Source organism: Leguminivora glycinivorella, chromosome 5 (assembly GCF_023078275.1).
Source record: "Leguminivora glycinivorella isolate SPB_JAAS2020 chromosome 5, LegGlyc_1.1, whole genome shotgun sequence".
Classification (NCBI taxonomy): Eukaryota; Metazoa; Arthropoda; class Insecta; order Lepidoptera; family Tortricidae; genus Leguminivora; species Leguminivora glycinivorella.
The window spans coordinates 19,466,510-19,483,815 of record NC_062975.1 but is presented as its reverse complement, the minus strand read 5'-3'; the positions used below and the strand labels follow the sequence as shown (position 1 = coordinate 19,483,815).

Here is a 17,306-nt window from a genome sequence, read left to right as displayed (position 1 = left end):
GCGCGTGGGTCATATATGGAACATGTCAAAAACACGTGTTGTGGTCGGTGATGATCACCGAACATCAGCAATATTATAATACTTTTAATATTTCATACCTAAAATATTGTAAAGATGAGGTCAAGTTGTAAATAATGTGTTCTTTAATCAAGTAACTAGTTACTTATAGAACATTACGAGCATTGTAAATAGTGAAATATATTATAATACGAACGCGTCTATTAATCAGATCACGAGCCAAATTTATTTTATTATAAGTTGATAAAGTCAATCAGAGATTATCTATGAATATTTTGATTTATTGTCATGCTTCGTTACTTACATTGTTTTTAATCGACTTTTTTAACGATTTTCGCAGTCTGTATGCATGATGGTGGTTGTTTGCAGGGCCGAATTTCCTCTTAGGCCCATAAGGCCCGGATCGAGAGGCCTAGGCAACCTGGCAATGGTTTTGAGACTCTCATTTAGAATTTCATGTGCCATACTAAGTGCCTAGGGTTCTTAGGTCACTAAATCCGGACCTGGTTTTTTGAGTCACGTTTTTCACGTCGAATATTCGAAGCCGATTTTAATGAATGAGGTTGATGTTAGTCGACTACTTTTACCGACAGTTCCAAATGAATTTCCAGTAAGGATGAAACCGTAGTTAGGTTTGTTTTTTGGTTGTTTGGTAGTATGTCGGCCTGGATAATTGTTTCCATGTCTGAGCCTAGTAATCGATCTATTTTCTTACTTTCATTTAAGCCGTAATTGTTGTCATCAACGAATACTGTTGCCATTTGTTGTTGTGTGTGCGTATTTTCGTAATTGTTCCCCTTATACCTTCCGTGTCGAGTTATGGTTCCTATGACAGTTAATTTTTATATGCCTATCACGTAAATATTTGTCACTGCTTGGAAGTTCAGCATTTTAATTTATTGAAAAATATAACATTTATGTAAGAAAGTATGTCGCTAATCCTATCCCACAATTTTTTTTGAGTCCATAAACAGGGATGTGAAGGAAGTAGGGACTATCATTCGACGCGTAAGGTACAAAAAAACTTCATTTGTTCCATTTTCGGAACATATTCCTTATTGTTCCACGAATTGATATGTCTTGATAATAAAACGTTGCCCATAATTCCTATAACAGGTAATTGCAACGAATGTGTTTATTTTAACTTTACTCATATTTATGTTGCTGCTTTCCATTTGTCTATCGTGATTGATATTGTCTAAAACAATGCGAAATACCATGTCTCATATTTTTTACTGTTGATCTCTTAGACTGTGCTCTACCACGCAAAATCTATTCGGTAGAGCATACTCTTCTAATTTGTCAATTTTATCACCGCCTAGAACATGCTTGGAGATTTCATACTTAGATAAAAAGTAGTTTAATATTTCAAATGTCGAATCTCCTTAACGTACATCTCTTATAATAGGGCTCTCTTTACTAACTCTGTAGTTCTACAAAATGAATCTAACAACTGTCCGTTTATTTTTATAATGAAAAAGTATATTTATTTAATTCCATGTATATTACGCCTGTAAAGAAATTTTATAAATATTAGGATTAAACAACCTGTAACTCTAGTTTTAGTAGTTTGACTCTTCAGGTCAGACAAATACAGTTTTCTTCTTTCTTTACTGCCAGTATTTACACTTGAAAAATGTTGAACTACTAAAACTAAAGACTTTAATTATTGCAGACAAATTAATTGGTGATATCATCGTTAGTCATGCATTTAGGAAGCATTTATACATTGAGTCCATGATAGACGCTTTACCTTTTAACCGTTTGACATTAGTACATTTAAAGTTAACTGTACATAATTATCATGTTTTAAAAATATTCATAACTATGTTTTGGTAGGGTCGTGAAACATTAATTGGAATAGGAAATAACTATCTCAAGTGGTTGTTTGTTGTATTTTAACCAACTGATTTAAAATAGAATTGTACTTTTATTTGTGCCAAAAGTTTGTTACATTTTTTGTTGTGGCAGCTATGGGCAAAGTCAAACGGTTAACCTCAAAAACTGCCATTACGCAGTTTTTTTTACGGTTACCACATCACTTCTATATCCGAACAACACGAGCCCGTTTATTTTTGTACTGCCGTATTTTTGCCAAAATCTTAATGATGTAAGGTAATTAAAGGCTTAACAACGTATAAAGTTATGGACTTATTATTCTAACCGAAAACGGGCGTCATCGAATAATATTCGATATTATAGTTTTCTGTACAACACTTGGTAACCCTAATAACAGTTTGGCCAGGTAATATTATAAATAACACAATCTAAATGTAAAAATGTAAAAATCGCTTAATGTTTTCATCACATTAACTGTTCATTCAACTCAACTCTGAAATAATACCGTAAAATAACAATAATTAACTGTTTTATTTCTATATTTTCAGACAATCATCATAATTAATTATAAATGTTTTATTAACTTGTCAGTAACTCAATAATATCCTAAAAATACATTTAAATGCGGCACTCATTTATGTTGTATGCACGTTATTGCCACAAGTTGTAAATTTAATGTTTCCTATAAAAAGCATGTTTAATATAATGTCACAAATTATTCACGGCTCATATTATTATATTCGTAGTTAGGTAGTTAATTAATAGTTTGGACATTTGGTGCTAATGAATTAAACAAAAAAAAAATCAGTCCAAAATTAGGTGTATTATGTACGGCTATATTTTACTTATGAGTCGATTCGTTTGTAATCCTTAAATTAGTTCAAATTGTTTAACATATCTCTCTTTAATCATGACGGTTATCAGAATGCTATCTGTTGCCAGTTTCTACTAATTATATAATTATAATAATATGTTATTTTAAAGGGCACTTAGTTATTTACATGTTTATTGTTTTAGCGAAGCAAACTGTATATTTTTGTAAAAAGATGGAGAGTATGGGCGCTTGGCGGTATTGAGATACCATAAGTGCCAACAAGGATCACTAAAGATTGGTGTAAAATACATTTACAGACTTTAGATGTTTGTTCAATGCATTGAAAAATCAGTTTTTTTATTTGACTAGTGACTTTCGCTACCTCTTACCAAAGGCAATAATTTGATTAAGATGTAAATATATCACTCGGAATAGATTCTATTGTAATCAAATGCATGCTTGAGTTCAAGAAAGTTATCAGTCAAATTGTTCCATAAATGGAACACAGGGTTTCACAAATTTCCCCTGTCTTTATGATCCTTGGGGGCATATACTGACACTCATCTGGTGTACTACTCGTATGCGTGTCACATATCACTCTTTTATTGTGTATCTGTAAATGAAAGTTATGCGGCTGTGTGTAAATAATTATTTTCATGATATATTAATTAATGCGTTCATCCGATAGTTTCCTGGTTTTTCTCATGTTTCGAACGTAGTTAGTGCCTTATTTGAAAATACGTGAATATCTTTGTATCACAATGTTGTTACTTTAACCCATTTGCGATCCGAAGTCCCGTGGGTCATATCTGGCACACAAGGCACCTTGTCAGTATAATTGTGATATAGTTAAGTTTATTTTTGCTCAAAATTACTTTCTCTCTGACCTGTGTACTTATCATTCATGAAATTCGTAAGACTGTATTTTATTTTGTTGTGTAACATTGTTAGTTAGCTCCAGGTTATAAATATAGTTATTTTGAGATTGTACTCGTTGTTTTCATTTGCGGTAAGGTAACATGGGGTAAGATGGAAGGGTTTTTTGAGGGGTGAGATGAAAAATGTTCCATATAACGAAGCTCGACTCGACAGGCGGCTTTCTATATTACAAACATTTCAATCTTGCCCCATGTTGCCTTACCTATAACTAGTACCTATATTTCATCTACAATTACCCACCCACCTATATTAACCTTTTGAACGTCATCAAAACTTGTAGTAAAAGCACTTTAGGCGCTCCTGGGGCATTCCACGAGAAAGTCGCTTACGACATGCTTTTGCCTTGTATGCCAGCTATTTCAATCAAATCCGTAAAGCACGAGAAAATACTGCCAATTTGTTAACCAAGGTTGACAGACACAACTTTCATAGCGTCTTCAGAAGTATTAGAAGAATTGCATGTTGTTAGCGAAATTCTCGTGGAATGCCTCTCCTATGAATTTTTCAATGGGTTGAGTCACTTCAGGGTTCAAAATGGATTGAAAAAGCCAAATAAATGAAACAACTTACTAGATAAAAATAAATAATTTATTAAACTGGTCGAATTCGATACGCGTGCGTCGACCAGAGCTCGGGTCGGTGACTAGACTGTACACTCAACATCATTATGTATACATAAACAATTTAATTTCTGTCCAAACAGAAAATCAACACTTAGTATAATACGTTACATCGCTACTTAATATAATCCATATCGCTAATACTCGAGTATTAGAAATTAAATCCACCGAAAAATATAACACACTGCTGAGTATTTATTACAATAGCATCCTAAAATAGTTTTGTTAGTCTTATAGTTACATTCCTAACCGAAGTCAGTTAGATCGGCGTCCTTCTAAATCAGTCAACGGGCCAAGCTTCGTGGTATCTACACATACATTGGCATGTGAGAAAGAAGCTGCTATTTTATTAGCTATGTGCATAATGGCAATATATTATGACGATCAGTTTCCTTTGATTCTTTGTATAATATTATGAAAAGGATCCTGAACAATTTTTTATTCGAGATCTATCTTTTCTGTTTACAAGCGAGAGAACCCTCGACTTTCGACCAACACGCGTGAAGGGTTAAGTACGTGTCGTGCGTGTTTTTCTTTTGTTTTTTTCAGAAACTTTTTTTTTAAATTGCACATAGCTAAGTCAACATTGGAAGGTATTTTAGAACTCGGCGTCGCCAAGGACGTTGTACATGAGGCGCTTGAATGAGTTCGACTGCTGGATGTGCTCTTCGTGTAACGAGCTTACCTGAAATACAAATAATCGTGTTAAAATAAATTATTTATATTTACCTGACAAAAATTCTGTCAAAAAATCAATTACCCAAAATTACCTACAGGTAAATGTTCAACTTTACCACTTGAGATTTAACTTTGCCCGTGTAAAGTTTTATCAATGGGTAAAGTTTCCTAAAATGATTTTAATGGTCCATACCATAGGTAAGGTAAGTTATCATTACATTAAGGTTTATTAGGTATCAGTTTTTCATAAATAGGTAAAGTTGGCCTACATGGCTAAAACTTAACGAAGTCTGATTTTGTGGATCTGAAAATCTATGCTACATTGTATTTCTTCGTCCATGTATTTTTTAAGTAACAAAAGGTGTAATACTTACGAAGGTCGTTTGTTTTACGTGGCCGTTCACCTGCTCGAGCTGTTTCGTTGGTTTCGGAGTGGGCGCGGGCCTCTGTCAATGTACACATTTGATTAATACCACATTTGACTCTTTCAAAGTTATTTATTGGTCAACATCGTTTTAATGGCTTTGGAATATGTTAATGTTTGTAGGAAAAATAAGGGTGTTCCAGTTCCATAGACCTGTTATTGCTCTTGGTCGACAATCGACATTAATCATGGTCATCATTACAGGGAGTTTGGATAGCAAACAATAATTATACCTATCACCAACTAAAGACTGCCCATTCATCTCGTGGTTCGTTTTAGGGATTTGGTTAAACATTATTTTTAACAAAACAACATCTAGGTATTTTCTGCATACACAAATCAAAACCACGAAAAGAACTGGCTCTATAAGATAAAATATAGTGTGTTACCTTGTTGGGCGGCGCAGTGAAGACCTTGCACTCGACTGGCTGGGGCACCTCCTGCACTACATCGCCGAGCCCGTCCTCCTGCAGCGCCTTGAAGGTCTCCGACTTGGCCGGGTCGTACAGCAGCGTCGGCTTGTGGCTGCGGGCGGGCGGGGCGGCGGGCGGGGCGTTAGTGTTTAGTGGTTAGCGGGCGCAAAATAGACAGAAACATTAGAATTAGACCCGGGGACCGTTAGAAGGGCGCGGAAGCGGTTAGTGACGTAACGAGGTGTTTAGTCGTGTTTGTTTTTGAGGAAGGAGAGGTCGATAAAAATACTGACATCGATCATTTAGAAGACGACTGATAATGTTGACTTATAAGCTAAATAAATAATTATAGCTACACCCACACGATGGCACACAATGTTTGTCGCGTGAACGTGTGGATGATAGGTCGCTAGGACCGGCGGTGGCGACAGGCGGTCGTCGCCAGAACGGAGATCGAAAAACGAGTTTCATAAGACGAAAGATAGCAAAATAAAAATAAAATAAGCATTAATGCGTCATGAGAGATGGCGTCGAGCCGTGTCTAGTAAAACACTTGCCTCTTGACTACGTGTGGCCGTCCGTAATGGCCGTTAGCGCTATATAAGCAGAGAAATAGTCCATTATTAAGCATAATAATTCAACATTTTTGAAGACAGCGACCTGTGGAGTTATCCATGAATTGGAAGTTTTCCATTAGTTAAGGTTAAGATGTAAGGGTTTCATGAACCGTCACAGTGAACCAATATTGAATGGACCTTACATGGATTGAGTAGTTGTATTATATTTTCTGTGTATAGCACACAAAGCGAGGGATCACTACTAGATTCACTAGTCTAATTTCGAATTCTAATAAGCCAATATATATTATATCACTAGTAATATCTAGCAATTAAAATATATATATTATACAACATACAGACGGCACAGGTTAAAAACCCTTAAACAGGGTAAATAAAATATATCGCAAGAAATGTCTTGTTTTATGACAATTTTTGGAATAATACACAGACGGACGGTCAGGCATTGAATGTGTGAATATAACTAGCTTGGCATTCAGCCATGCTCCTGAAATTCAGTGCCAAGATATTCGTAGTCTCGAAATGATGACACTCAAAACATTTTCTACATATCTCTTTACTCTACAATTTGCGAGACTATAAACAAAATTATTAAAAATATAAATAACATTGACGAGTTTAAAATTCATCAATTCTACTAAAATATTGTTGTATATTCAAGTATTTATATAAACTCTGTTTATAATATAAAAATACAAGATATCTCTAACTTATTTAATATAACGAAACCATCCAACTTTGCCCAGTATGCAACTTTGCCCATACACTTTTTAATGCAACGTTTTCTATGGAGCAAAGTTGTACAAATATCACAAAAATAAGCTCCATACTCTTAAGTCGAGAGTTTATTTTCGTTATTTATTGGTTTCTTAAAATGTTGTTTACATTATAATGTTCTTTATACTCACGGCAAGGGCGAGGACTGTTGCCTAATGGAGTTGGCGATGTTTTGCTCTGAATATAGATTGATCGGGGAGTTGAATTGCTTGTGTACAAAGCCCTGAAAAGATAAAGTAATGTCTTAAATATATGTAAACACGAAATAATAAAGAAAAACTGACGATTATTTCAGTAACGAAATCACTTTAATTATTAACAGACCGTATTGTACCTGTCTAAAGTGGATTATTGGGAGCACGTTTGCCAATTTGAATTTAAAAAAACCGGCCAAGAGCGTGTCGGGCCACGCTCAGTGTAGGGTTCCGTAGTTTTTCGTATTTTTCTCAAAAACTACTGAACCTATCAAGTTCAAAACAATTTTCCTAGAAAGTCTTTATAAAGTTCTACTTTTGTGATTTTTTTCATATTTTTTAAACATATGGTTCAAAAGTTAGAGGGGGGGGACGCACTTTTTTTCCTTTAGGAGCGATTATTTCCGAAAATATTAATATTATCAAAAAACGGTTTTAGTAAACCCTTATTCATTTTTAAATACCTATCCAACGATATATCACACGTTGGGGTTGGAATGAAAAAAAAATATCAGCCCCCACTTTAGATGTTATACGTATTGGTACCAAATTTCAGCTTTCTAGTGCTTACGGTTACTGAGATTATCCGCGGACGGACGGACGGACGGACGGACGGACGGACGGACGGACGGACAGACAGACATGGCGAAACTATAAGGGTTCCTAGTTGACTACGGAACCCTAAAAATGACATAGATAAAAAGAAAAGCACGCAGAGTGGAAACCAATGCATGTTTTATGAAAGAAATGATGAAAATAGGAAGCTTTAATGAAGAAAATCAAGATGGCGTATAGACAGATGAGTGGACTGGCAGTCTATTGCAGCTATTTAAATAAACAAATAAAAAAAACTCTGCTAACCTGTGTAGGTTGTTATAATAACACCTTGATGATTTCGCACCAAAATAGACTATTTTGGAAATAACAGTACACACTTAAAACTATTACAGAGTCTTATTGCGTATTATTTTTACAGGTTCTCAATTAAGTATTCTATTTTATCTATCGTTCAGAGATACAACAATAGCAAATTGTTTTTTCACATTTTACTTTATGAGAATTTGGAAAATGACATATGACATTCTCTGTTGCTGTTGTTCATTATTTTAGCCTGCAATAGAATGCCACAAGTTGCTGAAAATTCTCATGCTCGAAGCTCTAACACGTCACACTCTAACCACCTTATTGTCGTCACCGATCACTCGCTGCACCACGGATTCAGCCACCTAAGTTACCAAAAATTCTAAATTTAATACTCGCTAAGCCGTGCAAATTTTAAATTAGCTTTTTATCTAAAACTATAACTAAAAATCTAATAAAGTAATTTACATTTTGTACGTTAGTTCAGGCATAATTTGGAAAAATCTACATCTAGTTAAAAGTAATGTGCATCTAGTTAAAAGTATTTTATTCTAATAATCGTATTGTTATGCTGTTTGTGTATGATTCAAAATTAAATGTGCCTATATAAACTAGGTACAACGGCTTAAGAATTATGGCTTAAATAACGACCAATACAAAAGCGTCTATTGTACAAGTTTAATTGTGTGTATGTGTATGGACGTATTTGTGTGCATGCATGTGTGTATAAATAGTGCATAGAAAAGTAAGTGCATGTAGGTATCTATAAATTTTGTTCTCCCAGTATGACTAGTAGGTATTCATTTGTCTTGCATTTCAGTACCAGATCCTCCGGTAGGTACATATTAAAATGTTTAGTGAGGAATGAAACCTGTTTTTACAATATTTTTATACGATATAATATTTTTGTATCTGGGCAAAGTTAAGCTACGTAAACTACGTGCCCACTGCCCACTCTTCTCCAATATTACATACATTGGATATTCAGAAAGAAAGAGAGACGGATTAATAACAGATACGTCTAATATAATCTATTGGGGAACTGTTCACCAAAATAAAATATTAAAATATTTACTCTTAAATTCACATCCACAAATATCAATCTACTCTTATTCTAAACATAACTTTGTCTCCTTTCAAGTCACTTTCAAGCTTACTTGTTTATACTCTTGAAGTACCTATATACTTTGGACTGGAATATATACATACAACAAACATAGTGTTATATATAGGTAGCTGTGCATGCCTTCACCTTGTTTACTATTTTACCGAGTAATAAAATTTAAAATAGAACTCGTCCCTGGTTTTTAGTGCCCACGTTGAATTTACTTTTGCTGGTGTTAACAAATGTATGTAATTTATTTTCTGGAGTCCAAGTAAATTTTAATCAACAACTTCTGGAGGCCAGCCGTGATAATAATTGCACACTGAGAAATATCTAAAGAAATAAAAATGCATCGAAATTACCCGAATGACAGACTAAAAAAAGGAAGGTGACTTGATTTGAGTTTTATATGACGAATGATCTTTTTCTAACTTCGCATGGGATGCGACAAAACATTTGCCTTATTATCAGGGCTTTTAATGTAATCATTGCACATGTAAGTATGGCACCCCTAGGCCTGGCCAATCCTGTCTGTTTTTACCTCTAGTGCCAGTAGCACCATCAACTCTTGACAGACAGGTCAAGTCAGTATCGTCAACATCGTCAAGTTTCAAAAGTTTCATAATAAACCGCCGTGTCGTAAGTAATTGTCAAAAGTTTGTGCGTTTCGATATTGATAAAAATTGGTAGACTGATAGAGTAAATTCAGGTTTCCTAAAATGTCCCAGGAAGTTTAAATAAAACTTTCCTTTTGTGTTACCAGGTTTTTATAACTTTTTGGGTTAAAAAGGAGAGTCTCATACCTATAAACTTCCTGGGACATTTTGGAAAACCTGGTGGATCATTTACTCTAACAAACTACCAATTTTTTCAACATCGATGACGTGAGCCAAATGTACAAGCTTTTTTAACCGACTTCAAAAAAGGAGGAGGTTCTCAATTCGACTGAATGTTTTTTTTTTTTTTTTTTTTATTTTTTTTTTAATTTTTTTTTTGTATGTATGTTACTCGATATCTCCGAGAATCGTGGACCGATTTTCAAAATTTTTTTTTTGATCGAACCGGTATAACCCCGAGATGGTCCCATTGGCACCAAGTCAGGGTCTGATGATGGGATCCTGGAGAAATCGAGGGAACTCTTCAAATGTTATAGGCACATGTAATGTTTTTATTAGAATTGCTGAATGTGTGTAGTAACTCGTAACGTACCCTTTGCCTCATAAGTGTGTCGCGGTAATCGTGGCTGGGGGGCGCCCTCATGGACGGGTTGGGGTGGTGTCTCAAGTAGGACTCCGTGGGGCCGGGCTCGCGGCGGACCTTGGCGCCGGGCAGCACGAGGGGCGTCGTGCGGTATGGCTGCAAGATATAAGCTTATTTGAAATTATGATGATTATGATGAGATCCTGTTATTATGGAAAAAAAAGGGATCACGGAAGAAATTTCCATGGTCCTATGCGGCCTCCCCCATGTTCTTTCAGTCGAGGCCAACTTGAAATATTTAATATTAAATTGAAGGCTTACAGGAGGTGTTCGTTTCAGCTTCTGATGATTGATATTTGCTCCTTGCCAGTCATATTTATCAGCAGATTTTAGTGAAATTTTTGAACAGGTCTAAAAAAGGAACTAGGTAATCACTTAAATAATCTAGACTAGTAATAAATGCACTCTGTAATAGTAAACAAGTACGTAGGGGTTCAGAGCAGAGTAGTTTATTTTTATTAGATTTCCCAATATATTGTTTTCTATCTCCAGACATTTGGCCAAATGATTTTCATGTTTATTTGCCATTGCCCAAAAATATAGAGGATTTTAGGTTCGTCTATTCATTAAAGTAATCGAGGTTATACTAAACTCGTGTCGCTATATTTACCCGAGGCTATTCCATGTGGGTTATGATTTCTAGCGCACTATTTATATAAAATAACATTTAGGATCGTTCTACACTCAGTCTTATATCAGATGCTTTAGAGTGGATATTTCACAAAACTTAACTTGCTGTTGAAATCTTTTTTAGATAGAATCAAATTTGGGTCGATGACGGCTATAAAATCAAACCACTTCAAAGATTTGGGACGAGAAGAAAATATGGTGGGAGACAGTTTCCAAAGCGATATGTTGTATAAAGTTTGAAGGCCGGATATTGGTTTGAAGAAGCAATGTCAATAAATGAAAAGTTAAACGATCTTGACCTAAAAATAAATAAAAACCAATGGCAACCCTTCTGCCCAGGCACAGATTTTAAAGCACACGTGGGACATAGTCAAACAATTCGTCCGCTTAGACCCACTTGCACCAACCACTTAACTCAGGGTTAGTGGGCTGTCATCTGTCAAATTCCATATAAAATGGTGGGTTAACCTGCGGGTTAGCCCTCTATTTTCGTTGTTGCAAGTGACCCTTAGAAGTAAATAATTAATGTATAATTATTTAAAAAAAAATCTACATCTATATAATACATTTAAAAAAATCTGAATCGCTATATCGTGTAGGCAAAGTTGAACTTCCTAGGGCAACTTTGCCCGGAAGGGTACACGGAATTTTATGTTAACAAAATGTTAATGCCGACAGTACAAAGAACTTTTATGTTCCCGGAAATAAAAACAATGTGCTAAGCGACTTTGTAAAATAAACTAAAAAGTATGCCACCAAATGGCTATCGCTAACAAAAGCGTCTATTCCTGAATGTTTACCTACGAGCTGCTGACGCAACGCGTTACTCAGAGTATAAAGTGCGGATTCTTGCCATTTCCTGCTATTTATAGAGGTTTTGATATTTTATTTGGGTGTTTGGTATATATGCCGTGATTAAAAATATATTTTTCCCCTCACTAGCTCGGAAACACGTGTTTTGTCCTTTAATACCAGCGGGTAAAAACGCATTTTATCCACTAGTGGGTAAAGTAATTTGACCTTGAATGTACAATACAATACAATACTCTTTATTGCACACCTCACATAGTTTACAAGTAATACACAAGAAACAAAACAATATTCAAATTAACTGCTTTAAAATTGATAAAAGTAGGTGAATCTAGTAATAAAGATGATTTACCACCTGTGGAACTATTGGAAGCAGTGATAAACGCATTTTTTGCGTTGTAGTGTCCTCGCTATAGTGAGGGGAAAAGTTTTGTGTTACACTCGGGTGCAAATGTATTTTACTTCTCGTGTGTTAAAAAACTCGCAAGTTCTAGAATCCTTTCACTTGCTCGTTTTTCAATTCCACACTCGGCGTTAAAATACAACTTTGCCCCCTTGTATAACAAATAACTATTAAAGCGTAAACAGCGATATGGGTATTTTTGGGGAGAGGTGGTAGAATCACACGATTTGGCCCCCAAATCATAGTGGAAAACGCGGGTATGGGTGTAAATTAATGTAGGACTTCCATTTGTTCAGATTTCCCAGACTTGTCCTGGTTAAGCCCTCTAAACTAGGGGACAAATGTCACTTCGTTCCAGCACATTAACATCGTTCACTTTCAGGTAAGCAAATATGCTTCATTTTCCACCATTAACAATCAAATTTTCATAGTGTTAAGACCTGATGCCATTAGGTTCTTCGATTTCCGGTTCATCAGGATTTCCTGAACTCAAAATTTCCGGGACATTGCGAATCCTAAAAGAATTACACATTCCGACGAATAGTTACAGAAATTATGATAAAACATAAATATATTCTGTGGGACTGCACTAGGTATGCCTCTTCTAAGACTCCCACGTCCAACTTTTAGTTGCCTACACAAGTTTACCTACTTCAGCGATGGAAATCTGACATTCGTATGGACCTCAGACAGACAGGCACGGTCTCCGTAAACCATATATACCTAACGTCAGATCGTCCTTTTCGCACTACCTACGTATTTGTAAGTGCGATAAGGACTCACCGATGCGATAAAGTCTATCCAATTTGCATGCTACGCCCGCAGCTAATCCTTATATATCTACCTACTTAGTAAAGTCTTTACCCTCTTTTAAACATTTTTATCAGATTTAGTGCCACTACAAAATTTTGCGGTACGGCCGAGTTTACTAAACAGATCATGTCTCGGGCATTTGTATGCGATTGATTGGGCAACTTGTGCAAGACAAATGGAAGATACATTAGTTACATTTTCTCAATGCTGCCGTAATGTTGTCGTAACAAGCAGTTCAGGCCAAAACATGTTTTTTTATCCGACATTAATACTCGTTAGAAGCCTCGCCAGGAAACTCTCGTGGGCGTCCGTTTCGTGACATTGCGACGGAAATAACCCACAGCTGACGACTCACATCAAATACGATGATAGTGAAATGGAAGGTGATTTAATAGAATTATTTTACTTTCGATTGTGTATAAAATGGGAATTATATAGGTAGGTACTAATTTTTGGCGGCAGTTTTCTTTCAAATGTTATTCAACTGGCAAACTTAAAAAATAAACTTTTTCTACTCCCGGACTGTTATTCGTCATTTACAGGGTCGTGCACAGATCTTTAAAACCCTACATAAAGGTCTATTCCCCAAAGCTAGCGTCCGCCGGCTTTCCGCGCATGCGCGCAGTATCGAAAAAATTGAAAACGCATTGTTTGGCTCTGTAACCATGGCAACGCCTTATAACGACACTGCGGGCGTGCGCGGGAAGGCTTTGGGCAGCCGAGCTGACAGTGCAAACCTCTGAGTCAAGATAGAGGAAACAGTGTGAATTTCACGAAAGTTATTCAAGAAATCTATTAAAAACTAAGTGCATGGTCGAAGAAAATAAACTTTTCATAATTCAAGCAAATAAGAGTTTCTTTACAATAGGAATACTTATAGCGCGAAGTACGTATTTAACCTTACAAATTCCTTAAGCACATAATTTATGAAACAATGACAAAAACCTCCTCCACAGAAATACACTGATTAAATTTCTGTACAAAATGATGAACCCCAAACAAAAGATGTTATAAATATCTGGATCTGGAACTAACCCAGAAATAAAAGTCTTTTGCAAGGAAAGAGTGGAACGATAAAACTTGATGATATAGGAAATAAGGGTGCACATCAATTTAAGAAGGAAGACAAATGGAAGAAGATGGAGAGAATGGAACCTACTTACTTAATACTGCAAGCAGTTTGCACATAAATAATGACTTAAATACAATAACAGCCGTGAAAAATGATTACGCTGGTTCGTTTCCAGCGCTATGCTATGATGACCTAGATGTCTTGGTCAACTTTTCTGTCAAATATTACATTTTCTTAAAAGCCAACATAAAGTGCTGAAAATCTCCGACGAATCACTCACTGCGGAGAACTACGCCGTAAAGCCCACGAGTTATTACATCACATATTTTGTAACACTACGCCTTCAAGTGCTCCCAAATTAGATGCCTTTAGAACATACGAGAAATTCACGATTCCAAATCGCCAATCCAACAAGCATCTGGCTTTGAATATTAATCTAAATCACTGTCATCAAAGAATCCTTTACTTAGAGGATCTCATTTAGATTAGCACGTTAGTATTCAGGTTTAAGCAACGCACCCAGTTGGTGACGACTTCATCTTCAGGATGCATGGGATCCTGGTATCCGTTCGGGAAGAAGTTAGGGTTGACGGCCATATCTGCAGCACTTAAAGCACTTTTGTCGAGTAGCGAGCACGGACGTTGGTCGAGCGAGGTTCGAGCGCGGACTGCCGGTCCAGTGGCTTTGCGTAAACAACGTGATGCAGTCTATTTCGGAAAATAGCGGGAAAATAGGCGTGACGTGGGAGTCGCTGTTAACCTGTCATTATTTATTGTCCGATACTTGATCATTGGCGAGCGTTGGAGGTTAGTTTACGCGTGTCTAGTAGGAAGTCGGTTCCAACTTTTGACTTCTCCAGAAAAACACCTATTGTCAAGGTAAACACTTCAAAGGCACCTTGACTCAAGCCCAATTTGCTTTACGGTACAGATTAATTCACGAGTATTGCTTCAAACTTAAATGTTCAATTATGTATACCTACATAGGCATTTGCATGAAAGTTTGCTCTAAGGTTCAAAAATGAATTTTGTGTGGGAATAGGTATGCAAATATCTAGTGTTTACTGCGAATACTTCCAATAGCAGTAGGAAACTACATCATTCTAATTTTTTTATCGTTCACGACTTTCACGAGGCCCATTTCATCACAATGTCTTAAGTTTAAGTATGGTCAGTTATTGAATATGTATGGATATGGGGTTGGTTTTAAGTAAACACTAATGATGGAGACCTATAAGAGCTGTTAATTAAAATGCCAAATACGTTGAAAATACATTATGTTCCCAACGGAATAGATATAGGTACTTACCTGCATATTGGATGCCAAATAAGTTAAAAGAAAGAATTCTAAACTTGAACATAAAATCACTTGCCATAAAATTGTATGCAGCAATAAGACTTCACACTGTATTGTAACGTTGAATTGAAAATAGAATGGATGAACTGAAAAGCATAAATAATACTTGTATACTTACAATACATTATTAAAGTTACTGTAGCGCGAAAACCCGCGATTTTCCACACATCAGCTGAAACTTGAACTGCTGCCATATTCGCAGCAATTCATGCCCACATCGAATGCGTGTACGCAGTCTAATTGCGCTCCATGAATCAGAAAACCGATTTAGATTCGCATGAATAGGATTATAAGTAGTATTTATGGTATTTTTATCACAAACCCTGCTAGTTTGATATAGGAAGACGCTACATTAAGACAGTTAAATAACTTGAATTATTTTTAAAATAGCATTCATTTTTGCATGGCACGCTCGAGTCTTTCGGAGACAGTCTGAAAATGTTTTTCTATGGCAAGTTACATAGAACTCTTGAGTGACGTTGATTACCCTGTCTAAGGGTGGATGGTGCAACTGACCCTTAATTAAGTGTATGTAAGTACTTAATTTATACCTGTATTGTATACCTACATAAACTATGAGGAATGTAGCTAGTGTCGTAGGAACCACCATTTTAATTTAGATACTTGCAACCGATATTTTGACTAAACTCTGAGATTTTTCCAAAATAAAACCTTCGCTTCTGCATAGTAAGCCTCATAAGTGGGGATGGAAAGACTCCATGCTATGCGACTGCGGCACCGAAGAATAGACCATGCAGCACATCATACAGCGGTACCCACTTCGGGCATACTCGGGTAGCCCGGATGCTCTACAGGAGTTGACGCCCAGTGCTGTGCAGTGGTTGCAAAACTTATGTTGCCTTACCTATATATTTTTTATTTTGCCTATTTGTATACATCGCCATACGATTAAATAATAAGTTTAGTACTTAAGCTTAAGTACATTCAAGAGACTGAAAAGTTAATGATGAACTTTTATGCATCGCATCCTTGGGGTGTAGGCTGAGGCGATATTTTTCTTATTGTAAAACAAATTCTAACACTCATGAAATAAAACTATGGAAACGGATTAAATCGCGTATAATGAATTTAAAATACATCCCGACGTTTCGAACTCTTTACAGCGTTCGTGGTCAACGGGTGACTGAGGAAAAATTAAAATGTGCAAAAGCTACCCACTTACAAGAAATATTAACGAACCATGACCACAAATAATATAGATTTCTAAGGCAGGTTCACACACTATTAATAAAGCTAGTTATACAATATTCAAAAAATTTTACCATTACTCTGTTAAAAAAACCCGGCGGTGTCGGCTTGGGATCCATTAGTACATCTGATAATGGAACAAGCACGACGAAGGCTGTGAGGCATTTGTGTTGTATGGTGTTGGACATTTGCAGTTTGTTTCTTTGTCAATTTTGTGTAGATTAATTGGTTAATTATTTTTTAACAGAGTAATGGTAACATTTTTTGAATATTGTATAACTAGCTTTATTAATAGTGTGTGAACCTGCCTTAGAAATCTATATTATTTGTGGTCATGGTTCGTTAATATTTCTTGTAAGTGGGTAGCTTTTGCACATTTTAATTTTTCCTCAGTCACCCGTTGACCACGAACGCTGTAAAGAGTTCGAAACGTCGGGATGTATTTTAAATTCATTATACGCGATTTAATCCGTTTCCATAGTTTTATTTCAT

At 35.9% G+C, this 17,306-nt stretch overlaps 1 protein-coding gene across 8 annotated transcripts in view; it reads right to left on the bottom strand.

The window, feature by feature from the left end:
* Positions 1 to 4,793: 4,793 nt before the first annotated feature.
* Positions 4,794 to 17,306, bottom strand: part of LOC125226645 (PDZ and LIM domain protein 3) — a 48,586-nt gene continuing 36,073 nt past the window's right edge. For 4 of the 8 annotated variants that reach the window (XM_048130680.1, XM_048130679.1, XM_048130685.1 and 1 more), the window contains 7 exons: positions 10,470 to 10,616; positions 8,476 to 8,520; positions 7,232 to 7,323; positions 6,303 to 6,341; positions 5,722 to 5,857; positions 5,283 to 5,354; positions 4,794 to 4,915 (listed from right to left, as the gene is read on the bottom strand). In XM_048130680.1, coding sequence (XP_047986637.1) covers positions 4,829 to 4,915; positions 5,283 to 5,354; positions 5,722 to 5,857; positions 6,303 to 6,341; positions 7,232 to 7,323; positions 8,476 to 8,520; positions 10,470 to 10,616 — 618 coding nt within the window. In that variant the 3' untranslated portion in view covers positions 4,794 to 4,828. Of the gene's footprint in view, positions 4,916 to 5,282; positions 5,355 to 5,721; positions 6,342 to 7,231; positions 7,324 to 8,475; positions 8,521 to 10,469; positions 10,617 to 17,306 lie in introns of those variants that run through there. The other 4 variants (XM_048130682.1, XM_048130683.1, XM_048130684.1 and 1 more) reach the window with 4 other exon arrangements.